At 42.3% G+C, this 27,600-nt stretch overlaps 1 protein-coding gene across 1 annotated transcript; it reads right to left on the bottom strand.

The window, feature by feature from the left end:
• Positions 1–16,809: 16,809 nt before the first annotated feature.
• On the bottom strand, positions 16,810–17,670 carry LOC147620782 (polyphenol oxidase, chloroplastic-like). Its single transcript, XM_086825355.1, has one exon. The coding sequence runs from the start codon at positions 17,668–17,670 to the stop codon at positions 16,810–16,812; it is 861 nt and encodes a 286-aa protein (XP_086681481.1).
• Positions 17,671–27,600: the final 9,930 nt, after the last annotated feature.

The raw sequence follows: 27,600 nt of genomic DNA, 5'->3' as shown, positions 1-27,600 counted from the left end.
ATTGTCTCCCAAGATGGTATCTCAGTAGATCCCACCAAGGTCAAAGATATACAAGAATGGCCACCCCCTAAATCAGTCCGTGAAGTTTGTGGATTTTTGGGAATCATAGGATGGTACAGGAGTTTCATCAAAGATTATGCCTTGGTAGCTACACTCTTGATGGATCTTAAGAACGATTGCAAAAAATAATGTGGTTTTCCCAATCCATCAAGTCAGCTTTGATCAGCTCAAAGCCATCATTACCTCAGCACCAGTCCTGAAACTTCCTGATTTCTCGAGGGAATTTGAGGTGGTTACTGATGTTAGTAGTCTAGCACTTGGTGGTGTCAGGCCAAGAAGGAAGACCGGTGGCTTATACTTCTCGCAAGCTGAAACAATATGAAGCCAATTATGCCACCCATGATTTGGAACTATTAGCTATTGTTCATTGCCTCAAGTTATGCAGACATTATCTTTTGGGGTGCAAATGCCAGCTTGTATAATTAACCACAAGAGTTTAAAGTGGATCTTCACCCAATGTAACCTCAACATGAGGCAAAGAAGATGGATTGAAGTCCTACAAGAATATGACTTTGACATCAAATTCTGCCCTAGGAAGGATAATGTTATAGTTGATGCACTCAGTCGCCACAAATCTTTCTTGAGTGAAATTTCTATGCCAAATGAACCCATTCTAGTCAAGGTGAAAGAAGTATCATTTCATGATCCTGATTACCAAGGATGGTGAACCTAGTCGAAGAAGGAGGAACGAAAAGGAGAAAAATCTAGTCAAGGGTTACACCACCGATGATGGGTGCCTCTACTTCACTCACAGGCTATGTATTCCTAAGGATCCTTCCCTAAAGAAGTTAATCCTCCACGAATCTTCATGATACCCCCACTACAGGGGGGCACCTATATGCAAAAACCTTGAATGCTATAAGGAGGAGCTATCATTGGTGGGCGGGCTTGAAAAATGATGTCCTTCGATACTTGAAGCAATGTCTCTCATGTCAAAGGATCAAAGTTGAAAGAGTCAAGGGCCGGTACTTAATCTCAAAATCAAATTTCTACAAGGTCTGCATCCATCTTCTTTGATGCATGTTAAGATCTCTTTGGGTGAAGATCCACTTCAGACTTTGCTATCATCAAGGTGAATCTCTATCTCCCAAGAGATAATGTCTCCACGTGTGAAAAGAATCTTCCCACTGGCCAATTCTACTTGCATAGGTTTTCCTGTTTTCTGATCTAGGACTAACTTACGCAAGCATCCAAGGGAAATAAAAGAATGTGTACTACCTGAATCAATCAAAAGCTTAAAGTGCTTACCCTTGTACTCTGCAGGAGTCTAAAGGACCGAGAACTGACGATTCTGCCCTTGATGTTCAATGGCGGCATAAATCTGTCCTCTTTCTTCCTCCACTACATCAACTATTGTGGCGGCTCTGGTTGCTGCTGTCTGGGGTGGAACTCTCTCTCTCTGGCTTCCCCAATTCTGGGAGGGGGTTCTGAGACTACTTTGCACTGAGACTGCAGGTTGAGCTGGCATTCTTCGGGGGTTGCCCTGATTTTGGCGAGAGGAGGGACCTTTATTAGGTTGATGCAAAGGAGTCGTTCTTGGCATTCTAGGACCTTGGCTTCCCTGGCCCATTGACATAGAAGGAGTTGGGCAATCCTTGAGCTGGTGTCCAAAACCTTGACATCCAAAACATCTGTTTTCACTTCGAAGCTCTTCCTTCTGCATCCTGGAAAGAGCCGAAGTTCCAAAAAATGTGCTTCGAGGAAAAGGCCTTCCTTCCATTTTGAAACTTTCCATCTCCTAGTTTTGATTAGGACCTTGCTGTCTCTTTGAAGATGGAAAGTTGGAAGTACTTCCTGGGGTTTGGAATCTTTTGAAGGACGAGGGAGCTAGCTTCGACGGGACCTTGACAACAAAGGCCTTGGCAAAATCCTTCGCCATCTGCTTCGGCCATAGAAACTGGCTTAGCATTCTTCACCAAGGTATCCAAAGGTTCGTTCATTCCCCAGATAAACCAGGCCATCAGATGTTCTTCATCCAGAGGTGGCGAGTATTTGAGGAGAAGAGCGAATGCCTGGTGATATTCCTCCATGGTTCGGTTTCCCTCGGTTCATTTCCAGGAACTCGTTCATCTTTGTTTCCAAGAAGCTTGGAGGACAAAATCTCTTCCTGAGGTATGCTTTGAGATTGTCCCACGTCTAGGTGTTCCGATCTAAGCAGTTTGTCTCGTAGTGGTTCCTCCATGCTACTCTGGCTATTTCTACAATCTTCAGCCTCGCAAGAGCCACCTTACTTTTTTTGTAACCAGTGACATCGAAGTACTCCTCCATAGCTTCGATTCACTTTTCTACGGCCTCACCTAAGTGTTCACTCTTGAAGGGACTTTTCTACGGCCTCACCTAAGTGTTCCCCTTCACTCTTGAAGGGACCTAGCTAAGACCTGTGTAGAGCTTTGCGAACATCAAGGTCAAGCTCATTCTCATCCGTGTGAGGATCTGGCTGTCTACCACACGATTCGCACGTCTCATGATTCTACTAAAATGATACATCGTTAAATTTTCTATTTAACTTCGTTCCAAGATTCTAAGACTTAAGAAGTTCAAAATTAATTCATTCAACAAGGTGATCGTTCTACTATAGATCCACGACATATGTCCTGAGAAAACAAAACTTATTCTTTTAAACTCAATATCTGGTGTTCATAATCACTTGGACAACTGGAACTTTCACAAAACATTCTTTATTTACATAAGGTTTGTAATATATACATAGAGTAACATGGCTCCAAAAGTCAGTGCCTCAATTGCATACACATGAAACGGCGATACTGCGCTGTGGACATGCTGCGATGCCCTTACCACCATTGGTGCTACAATCCTACTCCTCGGAATAAAACAACTGAGAAGCCTGAAAACAAGTGATTCTAAAATCTCGAGGTGAGGGGTGATAAAGTATAACACCACGAACTACCCCTATCCTAAGAACCATATCTAAAGAGACGTTATGTCTCAGCATCTGTCGTCACACTGATTGCAACAACAGGCATGGACATATTGCATTGAGTACCACATATGTTGTCGTCTCTCCACTAGGTCCAGAAAATACAACTCCTCGAAATGATTAGCAAGATTTGCCCTGCTCGTTCGAGTCCTGGTGGAGGAGAGGATATGCTCAAAAGCAAGGCAATCATATCCTATCGGGTATACCAAATAAGTACGGAGTGTCCATCTATAAAATCCAATTTATCAATTATTATAAGTCTTCATCAATGAAGCTTAATCTGAATGAAAATACAACATATGAATGTACCTTTCTAAGATTTTATTATAAAATTCAGACAAAATTCATCTTCGATTCTTGAGCTTTCAACAGAGCTTTGATACCAGCTATGAGATCCCTGTGCCCTCTACGCATAAAACTCTCGAGTGTGCTAGCAAGCGAAAGTAGCAACCTCTTGCGCAGGGCAGAGCTTCCCACTCAAGGCCTCGCCCCCACGGATGTCCGGGCAAGGGACTAGTTCATCGGTTCTTCCAAAATCGAGACCGAAAATGGGTGATTCCTCCAGGAAAATTTTCTAACAAGAATTTATCTAACAGGGTCAAGAGCCGCAACTATCCTTTCTATTCTGGCCGAACCCGTAGTAGTAGGTTACATGGTCTAATCAAGGAAGGGACTTGCACTTGGTTCATAGAGATCATCGCTTTTGTCCCCTCAAGCGAGGCATAATAGTTGATTCTTTCCCATAGAACAAGAATCTCTCTGTGACTTACTTTAACTATCGTAACTTGAACATAACTGAAATTTAGTGTAGGAATCCACCGATCTAACCTAACCCCAATTGGCCCATGGGTTAGCCAACCGCCCAACCACTATATTGGTGGGATCCCTCTTTATAGAAATTTGGTTGTGTTTTGTCCCGAGGGGTACCAGGGAAAAGAGTTCCCAGGCCCCCTAGCCGGCACTCATGCAAAAATATAAAATAGACATACCACTTACGCACCCAATTATATGAAATTACCTTTTTCTCAGATTCATCTATTTTCAAGACAAAACTATAATAAAACCACATTGTTTCCATCATAATCCTCAATATTCTAGTTAGATTGTTTTTACAAACAAGTGTCATCCGGACTCTCCGTTGAAGACCAGCTAGTCAACCAAACGAGATCCAATTTCATAGTTTCCAGTTCACTTAAATAATTTATTACCAATCCATAAAGATCTCCCTCGACATACGTATGGGTGTCCTAGCAGCCGCTGTGAACCAGTGCATTGCCTCGTCAGAACCCTCTAGGATCCTCCTTAGGTGTCCTAGCACTTCACTCAGGGACCGCTTCATCGGCCCTCGCCCATCGTACCGAAAGCATACCATTTTTAATCGTACCGAGACTGGTCAAGACCTTGGCAAGCTTTGTCGTGAGATGTCCTTCGATGACTCCCCACCAGTTGTTGCAACGTAGACTCTCCTTTAAACAATAAGCCAAATGCTTCCTCCAACATTCTGGCGTAAGACAGTCCTTTACAAAAACAGAGTTTCTATGCAAGTAAGATTTTCCCATTGAGTTTGATTTCCTCTCTCATGAAAAGCCATTTCACGAGAACATTTTTGGTGTTGGTTTCACAAGACCCTTTTTTCAAAACCTAGACTTTCTTAATGAAAATCATGAATCTCGTATCTCTGTGATCCATCCATCAATTACAACAAATTTCTAACTTATTTCTAGACGATTTTCGATCTTAGGAAAAATTCTCTGAATCAGACAGTTATCCATTCTTCATACTAAAGAAATGGGAATCCTAGAAATGCTACAGGCTGGACAGTGGAACTATCTAGACTATTCCTTCAGCATCTTCAATTCCTGATTGTACATGAAGATAGAAAAGAAAAGCCACATGATGCTGAAGAAGCTTACATTTCCTACTATGTAGCGTGCAATGCTCCATAGTGACCTTCACATGGTCAGGAAGTATGTCATACTTTTTCTGTAATCTGGCCTTTTCTAAAGTTGTTTGTGACAACATGCTAAGATGATCAAGCCTTACACCCTCAATAAGAATTCTACTATCATCTATCAATGCACATAAAACTTGCATCTCCTCTTCATAATAGTCCTTGAAGTGATCAATCACTGAATTCACTTCAAATTTTACATTGAAAGATTCTCTATAGCAATCAAATAAACTTTCTGCACCTACAAGCTGTAGGAAGTCAAAGAGTCTCTCTGTTAGTGTTTCTTCTGTCAACAGGATCACCTTCATCACCTAAAGCCATCTCTTTGTAGTTAAAAGCTATAAGTAGCTAAGGGTTATACAACCAAGAAGAAATTGTGAGGCTTGGGGGCAGCTGGAGGAAGCTGTGTTATCCAACAAAAAGAAATTATGAGGAAGTTGGGTTATACAATAGGAAATTCTAGGTTCTGGAAAAATAGCATAATACGAGCAATCCACTTTGGTCGGATTGATCTAATTGCACTGTGTTACACTAGGCTATATCAGGGAGATGAGGGGCACCACAGGGTGTTGGGGCAGCTCAGGGGTAGAGAGAAGAGGCAAAGATATATGCCCTAATTGCCTGTGATGCGAGGACCAGAGGAGAGCCAGGCTTTGCACCTTGTTGACACAAAGAGAGCAGAAGTATGGCCTTGCCCGTGGCCACCCTGTAGATAAGGCTATAGATCGGGGTTAAGAGAAGGGAAGAAGGGCCTTGGGGTTTTTGTGCCAATGAGTAGGGGAAGCAAGGGAAGGAGGGCCGTGCACCCTTACAATAGCGAGCAATATCAGGGACAAAGTAATTTTTTATGAGATAAGGAGCATCACCATGAGCTCAGAGGAGGATCACCACATGAGCAAAGCATAACTTGGAAAGACAACGCGAAGGTAGCAATCCGGTGTCAAAAGATTGATGATATTGCACTGTCTTTCCCTAGTCTGGCAGATGGGAAAATGTCACAAAAATGGGGTAGCTTAAGGGGCTGGGCATGGTGCTGGGGCAGCTCAGGGGGCCTAGCAAAGGGCAAGGGTAGCTCAGTCAACAAGGCAGGGGAGAGACTAGCAATGGGCAACTCAGAGGCAAAGGGTGCTCGGGCAGCTTAGAGGAAAAAAATAATAATTAATTAACAAGCTATTTATAAGCATGTGGTGCCACGTGGGAATAGTACGGATACCATGTGGTCATGCCACCCATCCACACGTGCGAGGCCACATATCGACATACATTCACACATATGAAGCCACATGTTAGCGTGCGATCACACGTGTGAGGTTGTCGCACGTGTGTATACGTGTGCATTAACACTCACACATGTGGATACACGTGTCCTTGTACAGGTCATTTTTTGTACACCACATGGCATAGTTGAGGTCATCTATAAATATATTGGCCGGGATATTTTTTTTAACCGTATGTGCAAGAATAGGTGTCCCTTACCCCCAGCTCTTGCTCTTGGTCTTCACCCCCCCAGCTCCTCCTCTTGGTCTTCACCCCCCAGCTCCTCCTCTTGGTCTTCAAAACAGCTCTAGTGGTGTTCAAATTGGTAGTAGGATCCTATCTTTACCCGAGTCCCAGTGGTGTCCAGCCAAGGTTGTCTAATTCCAATTGAAATAACAACGCAATAATCACAGACCAGAGTTGTTGAAATTTGATATATGCGTCGTTCTTCCACAACCATAGAGGTGTGCTTATTCTGATCAAATTCTGAATTTCCATGTGTTTAATTTAGATAATTTGTAAATAAATCGCTTTCCTTTAGGCAAAAAATGTAAGAATCTAGAAAAGAAATGTAAATCGCACATTTGGTGATTCTGGTTTTGCCACTATAAGAATCTAGAAAAAAATGTTGGGATTTTGTTCATATTTGGCTATACAACCAGAAGATACTTGTTTTTTTCATCTGTGCAGAAATACTTATTGTTACTTTTCTTGAAATATGTTATGATACACTAGGTTCAATTTTTTAAATAAAAGTTTAAGCATTTAGCCTGAAAAGACAAGGACTGGCATAGGCTAAAAGGATGATGGCCAATAACAGGCTGTAAGAGAGGGGAACAACAGGAGGAGAAGAGGAATCAGAGCTGGAGGGGTGGAGACATCTGATTGAGGAGAAGAAGTGCAACCGAACAACGACGACAATATTATTATTGCAAGAGGAGTCAGAGGGACATGAATGCAGAAAAAGGGCATTGTTATAAACGTCACAGGACTGCCCACGATCAACTAACTTATAGGGTTAAACAGCAGGAGCGGGAGAGGAGGAGGAAGGACAAGGTTAGGGAGGGACAGCCGATGACATGTGTAAGCATGTGTAAGGTTCTGGGCCATGTTTGCAAGGATAGAAGTAGCACATCCAGCTTTAGCACGTATATGACACATCCCAGCCAGTAGCTCACTCTGGCGCGACAGGAAAGATGATGCAGATATGAAAATCCGATAGCACGCGATACCGTTTATCACGACATTGTTCCATTCTAGGTTATGCCTCGTACACAACTATATGTTCTCTCTCCCACCAGCCACATGTTATGACTATGGCACAAGCTCAAGACAAACGACAAGACCCGACCAGGAATATGGTGCTATGCCATCCGGCTGAGTGGAGAGCCTTCTCCAGAGACTCCTCTACCGCTGCCTGAAGCAGGGCCCCGGCCATCTAGTCAAGAGTCTTTCCCAATTGAAGCTTTCACACAGGAGAGGGTATGATTTGCAGCAGTAGCATATGTATGAGTGAAATGAAAAGATGCAGGGGGGAAGAGAGCTTGAGCTCTTGCAAGCACACACACACACTCACAAAACCCTAATAGAGAACACACAAGGTGAGAGGCTGAAAATCTTCTTCTTCTCTACTCAACACTCAACACACCATATACAAGAATAAGAGTACACATAATATGAGAGGTACTCAACCAATACATACACGGGTTCTCTATAGTGTGAACCCGACTAAATGAGCTGGCGCTATAACTATGCCAGTCTCTAGAGTGGCTGTCACACAGCCTGTCATCCCACTGGCTGCATATCACCCAAGATCTCACCAACCATGCCAGTGGTGTAAGTGCGGGGCCTATCCCCCAGGCGGGTCATCAGTGTCCACCGCCTCACTAGAGCTCGATATCTCAACACTCCCCCTCGAGCTCAACTCCATCTCATGTACACCAACAAGTGAAGCCCTGAATCTGCGGAGCTTCTTTGTACCCAATGCTTTGGTGAAGATGTCAGCTACCTGATCCTCTGTGCTGACATAAACAAGGTCAAGGTCTCCTGCCAAGACCTTCTCTCTGACGAAGTGGTAGTGGACCTCTATGTGCTTCGTACGAGCATGAAAGACTGGGTTCCTGGCCAACTGTATACTACTAATGTTGTCACAGAAAATGACAACTTGTCTATCCACTGATAGACCCAAATCTGCAAGTAGCTTTCTCAACCAAGCTACCTCACATGCTGCCATAGCAGCTCCTCTGTACTCGGCCTCTGTACTCGATAGAGCAACCGTAGGCTGCTTCTTGCTGCTCCAAGTCACAGCAGCACTCCCCAAAGAAAACATGAAGCCACTGGTAGATCTTCTGTCTGAGATACTACCAGCCCAATCAGCATCTGTGTACCCATGTACACATATCTCTGCCCCAGTCTCATAGAATAGTCCACAATGCAAAGTAGACTTCACATACCTCAGTATGCGTCTCACTGCATCCAAATGCGGTTTCCGTGGAACCTGCATAAACTGACTCACCAACCCAACAGCATAGCTCAAATCTGGTCTGGTGATCGTCATGTAGATCAAACTTCCTACTATGCTCCTGTACATAGTAGGATCCTCCAAGATCTCTCCTGAATCTGCACTCAACTTGCCATTCTGATCCAATGGCACAGAAATAGGCTTACAGCCTGTCATACCATACTTGGACAACATGTCCAAGCCATACTGTCTCTGCAGTAATCCAATACCATGTGGTGACCTAATCACCTCAATGCCCAAGAAATATCTGAGCTCCCCCAGATCCTTCATCTCAAACTTCTGTCTTAGCAAGATCTTTACATCAAAGATCTCTGCATCATGGTCCCCCGTAATGATTAAGTCATCTACATAGATGACAACAAGCACAACCCCTCTATCACCATGTCTCACATACAATGAGAAATCTGCATTGGCTACATGAAAGCCAATAGTGACAAGATATTCAGAAATCTTGTCAGACCATGCTCTTGGTGCTTGCTTTAAGCCATACAAGGCTTTCTTCAACCTGCAAACATACTCGGGGTGACCCACATCCTCATATCCAGGTGGTTGCAGCATATACACCTCTTCTTGCAAATCCCCATGCAAGAATGCATTCTTTACATCCATCTGATGTAAAGACCATTTCTTTGACGCAGCCACTGCTATCACAACTCTCACCGTTGCCATCTTGGCAACTGGGTTGAAAGTTTCCTCATAATCAATCCCATATGTCTGCGCATATCCTTTGGCTACCAATCTAGCCTTGTACCTGTTTATGCTTCCATCACTGTTATGTTTAACTTTGTACACCCACTTGCATCCAATGGCTTTCTTGCCTTCTGGCAATTGCACTAAATCCCAAGTTTCATTTCCATATAGTGCATCCATCTCCTCATCCATGGCTTTCTCCCAATACACATTTCCAACAGCCTCATCAATGCATGTGGGCTCTACAACCTGCACAACCTTTGCCATATATGCATAGTGATGTGCCACATAACCATCATATGTAAATCTCTGCACAGGGTTTTTCACTCTCCCTGATCTTCGCAGCTTTTCATTCATGGCTTCCATAGCCTTCTTTACACCAGGTGTTCTCATAGCTGGGATCCCAAGCTCCTCATCAAGGCTCATATCTGAGCCACTAGACTCTCCATCAACATGAGAATGCCCTGCAGAAATGTCAGGCATACCAAGGGGCTCAACCACTTTCTCTTTTCCTTTACGTGATGTAGTAATCACATTTGCAGGGTTGGTATTATGACGCAGCCTGCCACTCCATGGTCTATCAACAGACCCACTAGATGAGGACTCTCCTGGTCCACTCAAAGACTATGATTGCTGACCTACATTCGGTGCAACCACACTTCCACTCACATCAGCCCCAACAGTTTCTTTTTCAGCAGCATACCAGCTGCTCATCTCATCAAAGACAACATCCCTGCTTACCCTCAACTCACGTGTAGCAGGGTTATAACACATGTATCCCTTTTGCTCAAGGGAATATCCAATAAACACACATTTTTCAGCTTTCGGATCCAGCTTAGTTCTCAGCTCATCTGGCACATGCACATATGCAATGCATCCAAAGACTTTCAGATGAGACAAATCTGGTTTTCTGCCAGTAAACCTCTCCTCTGGAGTTACATCATGTATGGCTGCAGTTGGAGTCCTGTTCATGATGTATACTGCTGTAGAAACAGCCTCAGCCCAATAGCAATGCGGCATATTCTTCTCTTCCATCAATGCTCGCGCAATCTCAGCAATGTGCCTTTTTTTTCCGCTCAGCAACTCCATTTTGCTGCGGAGTGTATCTGCATGTAAACTGTCTCCGAATACCATTCTTCTTCAAGAATTCAGAGAACTCATTGGAGAGGTATTCTCCCCCTCCATCTGACCTGAGGCACTTGACATATTTCCCTGTTTGCTTTTCAACCAATACTCTGAAATTCTGAAAATGAGTGAACACCTCACTCTTCTCCTTCATGAAATATACCCACACTTTCCTTGTGTGGTCATCAATAAATGTGACATAGTACCTGCAGCCTCCCATAGACACGGTCTTCGTAGGACCCCATACATCTGAATGCACAACATCTAGTGCATTTCTGCTCACATATCTGTTACGTGGAAACACATGCTTTGTTTGCTTCCCAAATTGGCATGCTTCACATATTTTCTGCATACCTTCCACTTTAAATTTTGGCAGCCCTGTCACAATTCCTTTTGTCTGCATAGACTTCAATCTCTGCACATTTACATGTCCGATTCTTTTATGCCATATGTCTGTGTCTGCAACAACTCCTGAACCATTTGCAAACATCGCAGCACTCATTTCAGGCATGTCTACATCCAACGTAAACATTCTGCCCACTCTGTTGCCTTTTGCAACCAACCTGCACTTGTCTTTAAAGTCTTCGACATAACACCCATCAGGGTTAAACCTAACCTGCAAACCCTGCTCAATCATCTGGCCAACTGAAACCAGATTCTTTGTTATGTTCGGTACATGAAGTACATCTGCAAGGTACTTCACTTTGCCATCCTGCATAGACAATGGCACATCTCCAATGTGGGCAATTGGATGAGCAGTGTCATCCCCTGTTTCCACAAAACCTGGTCTTTCTGGGTTTTTCATCTCCTTGAACCACTCCCCATGACTCGTCATGTGGTTCGAAGCGCCTGAATCCACATACCATACATTATCTTTTTGTGCTGCATCAACATTTTCAGACATGGCATTCACGACATGCTGCATAACAAACAACCTTTCATTATCCTCATTATTTCTGCTTGAGGATGCATAGTTGTTTTGCTGCACTTTCCCATTTTGCATGTCAGCCTGTTTCTTATAACATTCTGACTGCACATGTCCAGGCTTACCACAATAATAACATTCACGTGCATCATTATATTGCCTTTGCCAATTTCCACGGCCTCTTTGACTCCCCCTGCCTCTGAATCTGCCTCTTCCACCTGCGTGTTGTTGTTGTTGTTGATTCTGGGACTGTTGTTGTTGCTGCTGCTGCTGCTGGCCATAATTCTGATTACCTGTTCGGCCACCTCCTTGACCGCGTCCACGGCCTGCTCTACCTCGTCCTCTTCCTGAACTCGTGTAGAAAGCCTGTTACTCTGAACTGTTTTTACTTTGTGAAGACTGTTGGTCTTCACCCAAGTTCTTCTCTTCGATAATCAGCATAGACACCAAATCTGTAAAGTTGGGAATGTTTTCCCGAGTCTGAATAGACGTCTTAAACGCCTTGTATTGTGGCCCGAGACCACGTAGACAGACTTCCACCTTGTCATCATCATCTACTGACACACCAATAGATGCAAGGGATTCCACAATACCCTTTATCTTCAGCGCATAGTCATTCACAGACATGCTCTTTTTCTCCACAGTATGAAGTTCATTCTTCAACTGTATCTTACGTGCCTTGGTATTTGTTGCATAGAGCTTTACCAAGGTGTCCCACGCCTCCTTGGGGGACTTGGCATCCTGAATGTGCCCAATCATGGTGTCCTGTATACTAATGGAAAGCCAATACATAACCTTCCTGGCTCCTTGGTTCCAGTCTTTAAACTCTTTCACATCTGCAGCAGTCGGATTTATATCCGGTATCTCCGGTGCCTCTTCATGCTCACCTTCTATGTAGTCCCAATAGCCTTTTCCCATCAGGAAATTAGTCAACCTGAACCTCCAAGCATGGAAGTTATTCTTATCCAGCTTCTCAGCCATAATCTGTGTTATGCCATCATTAGACATCTTGCCAAACACACAATTTTACCAGAAACTGCACTCTGGTTTTTCTGCACAAATGCTCTATTGTCTGCACAGCGGTACTCTAGTACTCTCAAATGTCACAACCAGTGACTTCAATGTGCATACATACACCCAATGGCAATTGTAGACCTCTTTGCAGCACCCACAATGTCTGCACAGTCAATCTGTCTTCCTGCAGTTCTTAAAACAGAGTTCTGCAGAGAATCGATGACTTACCCGCAGTGCTCGAAATCGCCTGCTTTCTGAAAAACGGAGGTCCAGACGCGTCCGAAACGCGTTTTCGGCCTGGAAATTTCAGTCCAAAGGAGTCCAAAGGACTGAATAGTTGCCCTGTAGCTTTACTCCCGCGAAGAAAGCTCCTCAATCAGAGACCGTTTGCCGGTGCCTCCCGTAGAGCTCCCGACAAGGGTGTAGTCACCAACACAATAGGGAAGAGTAGTTGAAGCTCTTACCCTCGTACCACTTCCTGTGGTTCTCTTGCTTGCAGCTCAGCCCTTAGCACGAACCAGGCTCTGATACCATGAAAAGATGCAGGGGGGAAGAGAGCTTGAGCTCTTGCAAGCACACACACACACTCACAAAACCCTAATAGAGAACACACAAGGTGAGAGGCTGAAAATCTTCTTCTTCTCTACTCAACACTCAACACACCATATACAAGAATAAGAGTACACATAATATGAGAGGTACTCAACCAATACATACACGGGTTCTCTATAGTGTGAACCCGACTAAATGAGCTGGCGCTATAACTATGCCAGTCTCTAGAGTGGCTGTCACACAGCCTGTCATCCCACTGGCTGCATATCACCCAAGATCTCACCAACCATGCCAGTGGTGTAAGTGCGGGGCCTATCCCCCAGGCGGGTCATCAGTGTCCACCGCCTCACTAGAGCTCGATATCTCAACATGAAATGGCAGCAGTAGCTCGGGAATGCTTGAGCAAAGATGGTGCAATTAGGATGATCCGGTTACACACGTTATCCTATATCGCGTTGTCTTTACATTGTTGCTTTAGACTCCCACACCAACCTGCACCTATTTCTAGGTAGTTGAATTTCGTGTAAAATTCTCTTTTCTCCCAGAGTGGTCTCTACAAATTGCATGTACATATGAATTGTTGTACTTTGCATGTCTGAAGTATAGTATGTAGATATCATGTTCCATCATATCTGTATCGAAAATGAAGCATGTTTTTATATGAAGTCAGATTTGATTGTTTTTAAGATGGCTAGAACAAAGAAAACAACAAGGAGGGTTGGACCAGGGTTAGCAGAGAAAGCAGAAAGTGAAAGCGCATTGTCAAAGCAAAAGTTGAAAAAAAAAGAATCAATGTGAATTCCCTGAGAGAGATAAGGAAAGCCTAGAAACATGTCGAGTTACTCATACCCAAGCTTACCTTCATGATACTTGTGAGATAGGTTTGTGATGAATGGAAGCTTGGGATGAGATTGACTCCGACTCGCAATGCAATATGTGCCCTTCAAGAGGCTGCAGAGGATTTCATCATAGACTTTTTTATTGATAGTTACATTTGTCCTGCCCATGTGCATAGGGTTACTCTTCTTGACAAAGACATGCACACCTACAAGCTAATAAGATACAGATTTAAGAAGTTATTGCATCCTATACCATTGAGTGACCCCAGGAGGGCATTCAATATTTTGAATGTACCACTAGCTAGAAAATTTAAGGATGCAGGTATTAAGATTGAGGATGTAACCCATGATAGGGACACTAGGGGTGCAGATGAAATAAAGATCGAGAAGGGCAAAGAACAGATGGCTGTTGAGGAAGAAAGGAGGGTTGATGAAGAAAGAATAATGGGAGATGAGTTGATAGACCTTAAAGAGAACAATCTACAAGATTTAAGGAATGTACCTGAATAACTTGTGTTCATGTGAAGGATTTTGCTGATTGTGCAGAGTATCTCTTCAGAGATGTATATGCTGCCAGACAGAAATCGAGAAATAAATCATGTTGTGATCTTGATATCTCTCAAGTATGTAAGCTATCTTTTTTGAAAATTTATCAAGTATGTAAGCTATCTCTCAAGTATGTAAGCTATCTTTTTTGAAAATTTATCTATTGATTTGTTTTCTCAAGATAACTATCTAATTTATCCTCTTGTTTGTTTTTGGTAGGCTTCTTTCGTCTACCCTACCCCCAGAGGCCTATTTTGCTATCTTGTTGCTAGACCCCATAGTCTCTCTTTATGTAAGAGAAACAAGCACCAATTTTGCAAGGCTCGAAGATGAGGAGATGCGACATTGAAAAGGTGTAATATGTAATTGTACCTTATAATGAAAAGTAAGTATTTTATTTTAAATATGTTTTACTTTGTTTTTTATCTTTTTATACATCTCTATCAATTGTTTTTTCTTTTCTCTATTTTGTAGGATCCATTGGAGTGTAATTATAATTGATATCAAAAAAAGAAGACGTTTTTCTTGAATCCATGCTTGGTCTGCATGGAGAAGCCAAATTGTAAGTTTTTAATTTTAATAGAGATTGTGTTTGAGACTCACTGTGTATTAGATTGAATAATTTATGTGATTTGTTATTTTGCAGGGCATCTAAATGCATAAAGGAACACTCCATCCTCCACTCCTTTGAAAATAAAACTCCACATCAGTTTTTCATTTTGCATGTAAGTTATAATAACATAAATGATAACTTTTAAGTTTGTAATAAAGCTTTAGTTAAAAGTCTAAACAAGGACTATCATTGCTATAGGTTCCATTACAAACTGATGGAAGCTCATGTGGATAGAGAGGTCGCAAAAACATGGAAATATATGCAATCAAAATTTCTAGTAGACATATCAAAAAGAGTAGCTGTGAATATTTTTGATCGACACATCAAAAAGAGTTGTAAAAAAGTCAAATATTTTCTTTAAACTTTTATATCCTAATATGTACTAAGGTTTTGGTCATGATTGTTTGCAGTTCACAACTTTGTGTTATACACACACATACATTTGGTGGGCGAGAGCAATGAAAATGAGATTAATGTTCTACAGTCGTGTAAATCTTCCTACAGATCCAGATTCACCACCACCACCACCACCACCATCAAACCCGCCTATGATGGCAAAGAAGCCATCGAAAAAGAAAGGACCTATGATGTCTCCGTTGAATTTCGGGAAGAAGAAAACGATAGACACGGAGAAGGAAAAGGCTTCTCAAAAACAAAAACAATCGAAGGAAAAAAATGCCAAGTCAAAGAAAACATCCAAGAAATCTGAGGCCAAGCCAACCAAGGAAGGCGAAGAGGCCAAGGCTTCTATGAACACTTACCCTCTATTAAAGTAGATAGTGTTTTGTTCTCATACATTGTAACCAACCAATTTGTATAGATACTACCATTGTAATAAATATATTGTTTCTCATTTTACATTGGTCATCTTGTCTTAATAATATTGAATAACTATTTTACAAAATGAATCGACAAGATGAGATAGATGGGTGCAAAATTATATTGTATTAAGAAAACTTCAGGATTATAGCAGGCACACATTTCATGCAACTAAAAGCATTTTCGGACCTTCTTCCCACCATAATACCATCTACCTTAAATTTGTAGTTTGATGGTATGGCATCTAATAGAAATTCAAGGACATACGCAGATCCCTCAATGTCCATTTTGTCCATTTTGTCAAGTAAAGCTAGAACAATCGTCAAAATCGAAAGCTTTGATTTATAGCTTGCTGAGAGATGAATTAATTCGCGAACTAATCGCAACAAGGCCCGTTCATAGCTTTATGTTACATGTGCGTTAGCAGAGAAAATGTATCAGACTAATAGTACTAGCATTTGAATTGTTATTTCTTGCGTGGGACGGGCCGCGTTCGTGACGCATCACATGGTTTAGTAGTAAATTAGTAACTAAGCTCACGGAGAACAATATTTTTCCTCAACCACATACCAATAAAACTTAAATAACAATTTTACAAGTGCTTCTTGTATATTTAATAGAATTTTGAGCGAAAATATGACAAAACTCTGTACTGTTTAGATATCTGATCAGCAAAAGTATTGCTGTTAGTGTTTTTGGAAATGGAGGAGTTTAGAGGTCAAATTGAGATTATCTTGTAGCAGGACCATTTTCAGATTGGGTAGAATTTGTAGCCTAGCTAGAACACTGAGATTTCGGTCCTAGAGCAGCGGACCTTATAATGATCACGAGATCCTGCAGGTGGTTTATAAGCTAAGAAACTTGAGATAGAGAGGATTATTGAGAGAGACGATATATATTATAACTGACCATGGCCCTACTTGGATGACCAGCTTCAAAACGTCTTTTGTAACATGGAGTTATACTGTGCAGGTGAAGCTGAATATATATTCATATACTATGTCTACACTACTAATAGTAATCACTCCAAGTGATTGAGCTGCGGGTACCAATGTGATCACCAAGCTGCCTTCTGCAGTGACGTTGAGCTCCTTCAAATTGTTACCGATCTCCAGGTGAAGTGATGCAAGCTGAGTGGGCACTAGGGTGGAGAAAGCACCTGCAAACTCGGTGCAGTTATGGCGTGTTGATGCATTTGCGGATGGAAGGTTTACAAAGACACTGAAGTATGCTGGTGTGTTGTTCCTGTCCACTTGAATCCCATGTTCTGCTCCATGTTCAAAGGGCCGCGGCAGCTTGAAGTCATCCTCTCTGCTAACCTCGCAAGAACATGAAGCTCCATCAATGGCTTCCCCAAGGGGCACATCACTGCATCTTGCGAGAGCTTTACGACACCAGTGATTCTCAACCTCCTCGTATTCATAACCCAGCTTGGCACTGTCAAGCGAATCCCTCACTTTCACCTCGACAAGCTGCGCGTTCTCATCGTAGAAGACGAACTCGGAGTCGAGGTAGTCAGGATCTGCGATGTCCGTGTTGTTGAGGGACAGTGATTTCCAGACATTCCACAGACTATCTATGCTGGCATGGTGTGCATAGAATATCGGGTCTCTGGCAGCGTTGGCGAAATCGCCCATGTCTGGGAAGGCATTGCTAAAGTCACCGGTCCAAGCGTGCACGGCATTGTGAGGCATGGATTCAGCTGTTCCATAGCCGGGCATTTGGTAATCTCCAGCTTGGTAGGTTGCACCACTGATCATAGCGCAGTAGAAGGCAGCCCGGTTAACGGCGAGCTGATCGGCGGCGCTGCTGCGATCCATGCGGTTCAGATTGAGCGCATCGATGGCGACGACAGAGCAGGAGGGTAGTGAAGCTGCGTGGGGGCGCGATGAGATCAGCCCTAGCTGATTGCGTTCGTGAGGGGGCGGCTTGAAAAAAAAAAGGATCTATTTATTTTATTAATGAAAATTTCCAAATTTGACTTCTCTACTACCTTAGTTATCAAATGTATTTTTCTAAATTGGAAGTCTCATATTACACACTAGCTTCATTTTCTTTCCCTCACACTGGATGCCCTGCCTCCGAGACGCTCATCCCCAAATTGAAAAAGAGGGAACTATTGTAATTTCACATGGCTAGGGATATGAGAAAAATGCTTAATTCCATGATAAAATAATTAAGACAATGAACACTTTGTTAGAGAAGTGATCAACAAGATATAGGCACCAATTCCCATCATTCACATAAATCCTCCTCAATTAGAGAGCCATTATGGACAAAACCCTTAAATAGCTCCACCCACAGCACTCAATGCACACGTTCTCCATGTGATTAAGTGGTATAATCCACGTGACGCTCACAAACCATCTGACCATGAGAAGTGCATGTGGGTATTTGATTCAAAGAATTATCTTTAAGCCCTTTTTTAGAGCATGCACAATTGCTTTTTGACGGGTGTCATGCCCATTTTTTGGTTTTTTGGCGCAAAAACCAACCACATTTTTTTAGTGGCCGTCAAAAAATAAGGTAAACTATGAAAGAAAGGGCCACTATTTCTTCTAAACCCTATCATTTTGAAAGGTGACCCAGCCCATCAAAAATGATCCTTAAGAGTATGTATTGAAAAAACGCTTCACATCGAAGGAGCCAAAGAATACGACTTTCAAATGAAAGGTGCTTGCAATATTATTTTAAAGAACTCTCTTTATTGAAGTGAACATATTTCATGATTTTTTCAAATAATAATTGCACGAGTGGATAGGCCATCACTTTCTATTTCATGATTCTAGTCATTATTTTTGTAATGTATATGTGTGTGAAAATTATTGGTTTTATTTAAGAATTCAACTTTTGTATAATGTATGAAAGGGAAAAATAAAAAAATTAATCTCAATGTGCAAGAATGTCAACTTTCTAGGATACTTTCTTACAAAAGAATGGAAGCTTGTAGGTAGCCCTTTTCTTCCTCAATCTATGGCCCAAAAGGATTGATTGAAGGCTTGCAAGTAGCCCCTTTTTCTCTTCAATCCACCCCCAAATAGGATTCATGTAAGGCTTAATTAATATAATTCCCTAACAGTGGCTCCATGAGCACTCAATGCACATACACTCCATGTGAGTGTCCTGTCTCCAGCAAAGCTCGCATGATCACGTACACTTTGCTAAGCTTGTTTGCATACTCATCGCTCATGTTGTGAGCCGCCCTCCCCACTCTCCGCACCTTCACCTCCGGAAACTCAAACTCACGTGCCGGAGCTTGTGAGCTTGGAGCACAGCAATCCAGCTCCTCCGGCGCATGGGTACTGCTCCCCGCTTGGCATATGGCAATGTTGGGCGCCAACACTGCTGCTGCAAAGCTGCCTTCCGACTGAAAATAACTGCATAACAGCCATAGCTGCAGCACAGTAACCAAAAATGAAGCTGTCGCCAGATCTGCGTGGGGGTGCAATGAGATCAGCCCTACCTGATTAGCAGTAAAACCACCACCACCCATATTATAGGGCTGATTAGCAGTAAAACCACCACCACCCAGCAGTAAAACCACCACCCATATTATAGGGTTGATTAGCAGTAAAACCACCACCACCCATATTACTTAGGCGTGAGGACCTAAGTTATATCAAATGTATTTTTCTAAATTGGAAGTCTCATATTACACTACACCTTGCTAGAGATTTGAAAAGAGGGAACTATTGTAATTTCACATGGCTAGGGATCACAGAAAAATGCTTAATTCCATGATAAAATAATTAAGATAATGAACACTTTGTTAGAGATGTGATCAACAAGATATAGGTACCAATTCCCATCGTTGGTAGATATCCTACTCAATTAGAGAGCCATTATGGACTAAACCCTTAAATAGCTCCACCTAGAGCACTCAATGCACACGATCATATTAGGGGAAGGTTGAGGTCTATGGGGGCCCTTTAAGCTGCCATGAGATTAAGGAGATGATTAGTGTGAAGGCCAATAGGAAAAATACATGTGTACAAAAACGTTGGGTTGATTAAGACCCTAAATCTTGTGGTCAAAGGTGGAATCTTACCTTTTTCAGATCTGCCAGTAAAGAAAATCTTCAATATCTTTTTTTTAAATATTTTTTTAAAGGAAAAGTTTCAAAAAGTTACCCCCCTCACTTCCCTCTTCCCTCCAAAAGTAGGGGCGTGTTTCTCTCTCCTCCCTTTTAGACTAACCCACTTTCCCCATCTACCACTCACTACACCCTCACTTGCAGCCCTATCTTCATCCCCAACTTGAGGAAAGCTCTTTGCTACCACCTACTAAGAGAAAGCTCTGTTATCAGCCTCTTTCTCTCTCTAGAGGAAGCTCTGTTATCAGACTCTATCTCTAGGTCTCTCTCTCTCTGTGTGCAAGTAGGCACCTAATGCAATCTCTCATTAGCTTTCTTTTGAGGAAAGCTCTTTGCTACCAGCTACCCAGAGGAAGCTCTGTTATCAGCCCTTCTCTCTCTCTCTAGAGGAAGCTCTGTTATCAGACTCTCTCTCTCTCTCTCTCTCTCTCTCTCTCTCTCTCTCTCTCTCTCTCTCTCTGCATGCAGGCACCTAATGCAATCTCTCATTTGCTTTCTTTTGAAGGTTTAGCTTTCTGTGTGTGTGTGCATGTGTGTGTGTGTGTGTGTGTATTGTGTGTGTGTGTATGGATTTGCAGCAAACTTCTTTGAAGCTTTAGCTAGCTCTCTCTCTCTCTCTGTCTCTGAGCAGGTATTTGCTTTTTTGCCATATTCTTAACATTCACTTTCTTTTCATTTGGGCCATCTATGGCTCTTCAGTGTGTACGCAGGCCATCATCCACTATCGAGTCCATGGCTATTTCCACAGTACAGGATGATGAAGGTTATTGGATTCCTACCGTTTTTAACCGGTTCATGTGGATAACAATGCAGCCCAGTTTGAGGGGTGCACACAAGGTTCCTCGAAGGCACATGGCTTCCACAAGCCATCACTGGAAAGGAAGGATCTTAGAATTCAAAGTTTGCAACAAGGATGGAAAGCGGCTTGCAAAGGTGCAACATGTTTACACCTCAAGCCAAATACATCTTGAAGATGAGAACTCACCACGGTTCCCAACTAACTGTAAGTTTCAGTCCTTGTTTAATGTTTCTTTGCTTTGGAGAAATGCTTGCATGAAGACTATGTGAATATCAAGAACTCCAATGTATTCTATTGTATGCAGATGTTTTCCCTTCAACATGTGTGGAATGGCAGCCTCTAGAATGTTTTACAGGGACCTTCGAAGCATGTCATGTTGATCTAGGTAGGCTTATGTATGCTGGGGAAACAAGTTCCGAACTTGCAAATAGAGGAGTATTTTTCATTGCTGCAACATATGTTGTGCCACAGAGGGGAAGGTTTGGAGCACTTGAGCCAATTTCTCCTCCTGCACTAAATAGCCCGGAATGGCCCATTCCAGACCCCACTACAATGGAGAGCTTTCAGCGCAGGATTTTCCATGACATTCAGTCAAGCCTAAAGGCTGCATATGGATCCCACAGGATAAGTGTATCTCTTTTCATGCCTTTACATGTGTTTATTGCTATTTTCAAAGCAGGCAAGTTCCATCGCACCCCAACAATGTGGATAAGCAAAGATGGGGCCTTTGAAGCTCTAGATACATTTCTAAAAGGCGATTGGACCACCAAGGTAGCAGAACATAAGGGCGATGTAATAAAGTGCTCAGCGGTAATGTCAATGGTAAGATGCAGGTATCAGATAGGCAAGCAAAATCTAACTATGGTGTACCCTATTAGAAGGTGGAAATGCTCGCATGGTGAATGGGAGGCTTTGGACTCTGATCTCTATGCTAGGGAGGAGGTAGAACTTCATATTGAAGTTCACCCAGGAGAGGAGCATACAGTGGTAGTTAATGATGATTGGAATTTTGCTCAGTTGAGAGATCGTATTGTCATGTCCTTTAATGTAAGGAACCAATTCAAGTTTGTTGTTTCTAATCGACCCATGCGTCAAAGGTCAGAGAAACATACACTCTGTGTGTCATTGGAGCCCCCTAGGGTCCTTAGCTTGAAAGACTGTCAAGTTGCAGACTTAGGTAATATTTTGAGTGATTTTGGGCGATAATTTGTAGCGGTGTACTTCTGAATACAAAATTATTGATTGCACCATAGTCCCAATGTCCTCTGTATTTCACTGCAATTTGGATTTTAATTTTGTTAATTTTAAAATTTTTAAGTATGTTCTATAAATTTATTAAACTTTATAGTGGAATGCTTTATAAGAATAGGTTTTGCTCTATAAAGCTCATTTCATTCTTAAGATCTTGCAGTTTCTATTTCCCTTCAATATCCCGCCATGGCTTCAAGCTCTAACTCGCTACGCGCAAAACTTGAGAAAATTGGGCTCTCAGCAGGTGCAGGTGAGAACATTGCCATTTTTGAGGGGGTGATCGATATGCAAAAAACTATAGACCTTCATGCAGAGGCTTTTCAAGAGCAGGTCCAGTACATGAATGATGTAGTGGCACAATATGTCGTGCAATTGCCTGAATCCACCACTAAATGGGTTCCAGTGGACTTAATCAGGCATCTGTACCATGGTGACAAGTCGTTCCGATTCAGGCTCAACCGATTTTTGAAAGGGCTTACATCTAGCAATTATAGGGTCGAAGATGATGACACCGTTTATGGATTGCAGGTTGGTAATGTAGGCACCACCTTCCTTTCATGGGATATGACGTTAGCACTGTTTCTGCAAGAAGCCAGGGATACAGAAAAAAAGAAGGGAAAGGTAGTGAAAAAGGAAGTAGCTCTTGTGAAGGAATCCAAAGGCGAGGTGGAAGAGGTTTTCTCAGAAGAAGCTGAAGCGTCCATGGCCTTGGTGCTTCTCCAACAAGGGTCAACTGAGGATGAAGAGCCTCATCGTGACCTCGAAGGGGATGAAATTGTGGAAGAGATCTCTGAGTTGGATGTAACCACTTTGAATCCCATCATCATGGATAACAAGGAATTTCTTTTCCTTGATGACATTTGTAAATCCTTGGGGTTAAGGGAGGATGAGGCCTTAAGCATATTAGCAATTGGGTCTGGTTTCTGCAAAGAAGACACACTTGAGCAACAGACTGCAGGTGTACAGATTGATTTTGATGACCATGATCTTACCAAAGCGCTAGCATTCCAAGGTTATGATACAGAACGTACAATTGAGGAAACTGTTTCCAATGCTCTTGTTGCTATAGAAAATGTAGCAGCAGAGTATGAAAGTGTCCCTCAAGAAGCATTTCAACCACATAAGCGCTTGCATGTAGATACATCAGTTGAGCAGCGTGGAAGCAGTATAGACATATGCAACCCACGCATTAGCCAATGTGATGATGACATTGAGGTGGGTTTAAATCAAAGTTGTGCCTTCATATTTATAAGTGAGTTATTACTAACACCTGATTTTTTTCTCTTGTAGAAAGCTTATATTTTTGACAAGTTTGCTGCATGTGGAGGTGGAGTTCGTGTGCAATCCGATGGACGAGACACCTCCCTGATTCATTACCTTCCTAGCCTCTCTCCATCATTTATTCGAGTAATCCATTTAGAGTACTCTGAGGAGGCACAAGCAGAGCTCATCAAGTGTAAAGCTCTAAGTGGGGTTCTCACCGAAGATGGGCTAGCAAATAATGCAAACAAATGTATACTTATTAGCAGGGAGGCAGCCATGTACACATTTGCAGGCAACTACACCGGCCACGTGCTAAGCCACTGTGCCACTTCAATCTCCAAAGGTGTAACCAATCCTATTATTATAGCTAATAGCCTAGGTGAGAAAACCACACAGAGTGACGAAGCTAAAGAAGCTCTCAGAAATCTTCTCAGGAACTTGTAATTTTCTTTCTACGAAATCAATACAAAATGTATACTTTTTTAATTGTAATGTTTCTAAGAAGTCTGAACCATTTCTCTTGTTTATTTGATGTGTCAGCACTGTGCCCTCTAAACTTTTGGCAGGCATGTGAATGTGTAGGAAATTTCATTGATAATGATCAAATATTTGTTCTTTGAATGTCACTTAACATCCAGCTGAAATCTGGCAGTACAAAATCTGAACAATTTTAAAAAAATCAGAATTTTTTATGTTTTTTGATATTTGTAAGCATATTTTTCATCAAAAAAGTGCACATAATGCTGGATAGAGTCAAATAATTAAAAAAAAAGGGCTGTGCGCTACGGCGCGAATTTCAGCCTTTCAAATTGCAGGCCAGGCTTAAATTCGCGCCGTAGCGCACAGCCCTTTTTTTTATCATTTTTTCACACAAAAATGCATTGTGTGCACTTTATTTTGATGATTACTCTGCCTAGAACCATAAAAAAAAAAGAAAACTGTTGCTTTTATAAAAAATGTTCTATCTAATGCCAGACTTCACCAGGTGATTTTGAGCCCCAAATAACTTTTTTTTTGTCCCTGAGCTTTTCTAAGGCCTTATTGAGCTTTAAGCCTTTTTTTCGGACCGAAAATAAATTCAATATAATTTTGTTTCTGCACTATGTAAGGATCCTCTGTTCAATGCCAACAACAATGCCACGTATAACAAGATAATGTTTCACAATCACCTTATCAGTAATATAAATTTTGTTCCTGTTTAACTAAGGCTCTTAATACATGATCAATAGTTTCTCTCATTCAAACAACAGTACAAGAAATGAAATGTCTGCTTTTATAACAGTTGAAACAAATGAATACGTTGGTTAACGAGTCATTGACAATATCTTATAGATTCAAAAAAATGTATTACAATGTCGAGATTACAAAAGGCACAAAGGCCGCCGCCTAAAAGCTTAATCCTATCCTATAAAGCCTTCCTTATGGAGCGCTTTATCCTGACGTAAACGTAGTGCAAGTGCCATGTCAACAGGCTTTAGGGTCACCCTTTTGGCGTGAGCATGGCACAGCACCGAATCTTGAAACAGAGAGACCAAAATTGTTTCTGACGCCTCTTGGAGGGCCTCCAGTGCCGTACTCTGTACCCGAGTGACCCTGTCACTGTACTTGTCGATGACTTCTTTTACAACTCTTGCAAAGGGGGCCTTCGCCATGATGGGGTCTGTGCTCTTTTGGTACTTTCTGATTTCTCGCAGAGCCACGGTCCCTGGTTTCCATCTTCTCTTCTTGTTGGCTACAGGGGGTGGTGGTGGATGCGACCTCTCTTCCCATGGTTGTCTATCATTTCTAAATTTTTTTCGCCTTTCTTGCTCGGCTAGATCTAGATTTAGTCTTCTCTTACTTGCTTCTGCCTTCTTCTTTTCTTGTTCTTGTTTTAATCTGCGTGCTTCTTGAATTCTTTGTTCCCGTCTTTCCCTCTCCCTTTGCACCTCCTGCTCCAGTCTTTCCCTCTCCCTTTGCTCCTCCTGCTCCAGTCTTTCCCTCTCCCTTTGCTCCTCTACTTGTCGTCGATCCTCATCTTCCATCTCCACCTCTTGCTGCCTGTTTGCACGTTCCTTCTTTCTCTTGACACGAATCTTTATTCTTTGTTTTTTAGGTGGAGATGGGGGCTGACGCCTCTCAAGTTCCTCATGTAGTGTTTGTGCTAAGAGCCTATCCTGCTCTTCACGATGGCTTATTTCCTCTGCTTCATAGAAGTCAGCAGCCTGTTTTTGAAACTGCTCTTGCTCAATACACAGAATTGCTTCCTGGTCTTCCTCAAATGCGACCCTTAGCTCCTCTTGTAGCTGCTGAGGGAATAGGGCTTGCTGTTGCTCTCTTCTTCTATGCTCCTCCTCATCAATCTGGCGTTGTTGCTCTTCCAGCACACGCTCCTGCTGCTCAGCCTCTGAGAGAGGTCGGGGGAATGGTGTACGCGTGGCTCTAAATGAGCCGGTGTCTCCAGGTTGCTTGGAGACATCCTCAATATTGTCCAGTCCTGAGAACACATCCGGCTGTACATCTTCCTGTCGGGTCTCTACCTCTCTGTCCATGCTTGTATGCTTCTTTTTGATACGTTTTTGCACTTGTTGAAATGCCTGTGCCGCGGCTACTGCGTGTATTAAGTTGTGTGCACCAGACGGTACGTTTGGGTTCTCAGTTTTGCGTGCAGTGTGCTTAGTTCTAGCCATCCATTGACTTACACGAGTGAATGAACGTGAAAATGTAATTTTAAAACTCACTTTCACAGGTTTATATAGTTTTTGAAAAAAAACTTATTAATAAAAAAAATCTCGACATTAATAAAAAAAGCTCTAACTTAAAAAAGGTTACAATTTTCTAATATGGAACCCATTTTCGACCCATACGCCTCCGCGCAGCAAACCACTCACGCATCCCATGCACGGCACTTGATGCTCGCCATGCAATTGCTCGTTTTTGCAGATTGACATTTTTTACAACCCTTCGTAGTAATGACACCTGCCCTTTTGGTTTCTATCGGCGTCGACCTCCCAAACTGCGATAAAACCAATTAAACATCTCATGCAAGGCATTACTTTTTTCCTTACCACCTCCACCATGTCGCATGTTCTTAAAGTATGCTGCCTTAGCTTGATAATGAGAGCGCTCCATTCCTTGGGTGCTCCAAATTGCCATTGGACCATATTCGTCGAGAAAAAACAAATATAATGTGCTGCAACAAAGATCATATCAGAATTTTACTATTTGGCGATTAATATCAGTAAATAGATAGAAAGGTAAATACCATATAGTGGGTGATATGTGTTTCTCCCCATGCATCAACCATTTGCTGAGTAAATGTATGTATTGCAGTCTTCAAGTTTGCAATCTCCTCAGCAACAAGTGGAGCCTTTTCTAGCAATTGAATCATTTTGTCAAGTGACTCCCACAGCCTTGCCCGCTTGAGACCAAGCTCTGCATTATTCCCACGATAAGTGGTGCATTCACAAATGGCCTTCCATAATTCATATTTTGTGTGACTATTGTACCCCTCGTAATTTGAGAGAAGGTGTCTTGCTTTGGACCCACCCATGCATATTTTGTTTGGATTATCCTGACCCGGTCCTGACTTTTTAGTATCCTTAGTCAACTTTACAGCACCACCATGAAGCCCCACACTTGAAAGGACATCTTCCAGCTTACTGATGCATTCGTTGCGAAGATGTTCAGGCTCCATATTCCATGTATAATTGATATGTAACTTCAGTAATTTGTCCATTATGCGTAACCTAGCATGAAGCGTGCAAATATGAACACGGGAAAGTGGAATCTCTAATATAGGGCTCCATGAGATATCTTCTTGATCACGATTAGGCGGACAATTGGTATTACAATTCATGATGCCATTAACCCACTGCATAGGTTTCTTTGGATCTTTGTTTTGCGTTGCACTCATTAAAGTTGGTTGTACATTTTTCTTGCCCTTTGCATGAGATTTGGTCGTCTTGGTGGCTGCAACCTTGCCTGAAGCTTTGCCGCGATCAATATACTCTGATTTTGAATGGCAGCAATAAATACATGGAAAAAAAGTATTTGCTCCTAGCTTGCATCCCAGCATACACTTCAATGTCTTTAAATCACCTGCCATGTGCCACTCAACTGTAAATGTTCCTACATCTTCCACATGCAAAGTTTCTCCTTTTGATTGCAATGATATGACATTTGGGATGCCTGTTCGGGTAAGGTACCATCGCAATGTATCATTCGTCTCCTGTGGAAGCTCAAATGCTGCCAACCACCATATATTCTTTTCTGATTGCACTCCATAGTAATCTTTTCCCTGAGATTGACTTCCCTTGTTGGAATTTGAGGCTTGTGCACTACAGTCAAGAAGATTATCATCCT

Source organism: Cibotium barometz, chromosome 31 (genome assembly GCF_041138505.1).
Source record: "Cibotium barometz isolate CiBa-2024 chromosome 31, ASM4113850v1, whole genome shotgun sequence".
Lineage (NCBI taxonomy): Eukaryota > Viridiplantae > Streptophyta > Polypodiopsida > Cyatheales > Cibotiaceae > Cibotium > Cibotium barometz.
This window is presented reverse-complemented; position numbering and strand designations above follow the sequence as displayed.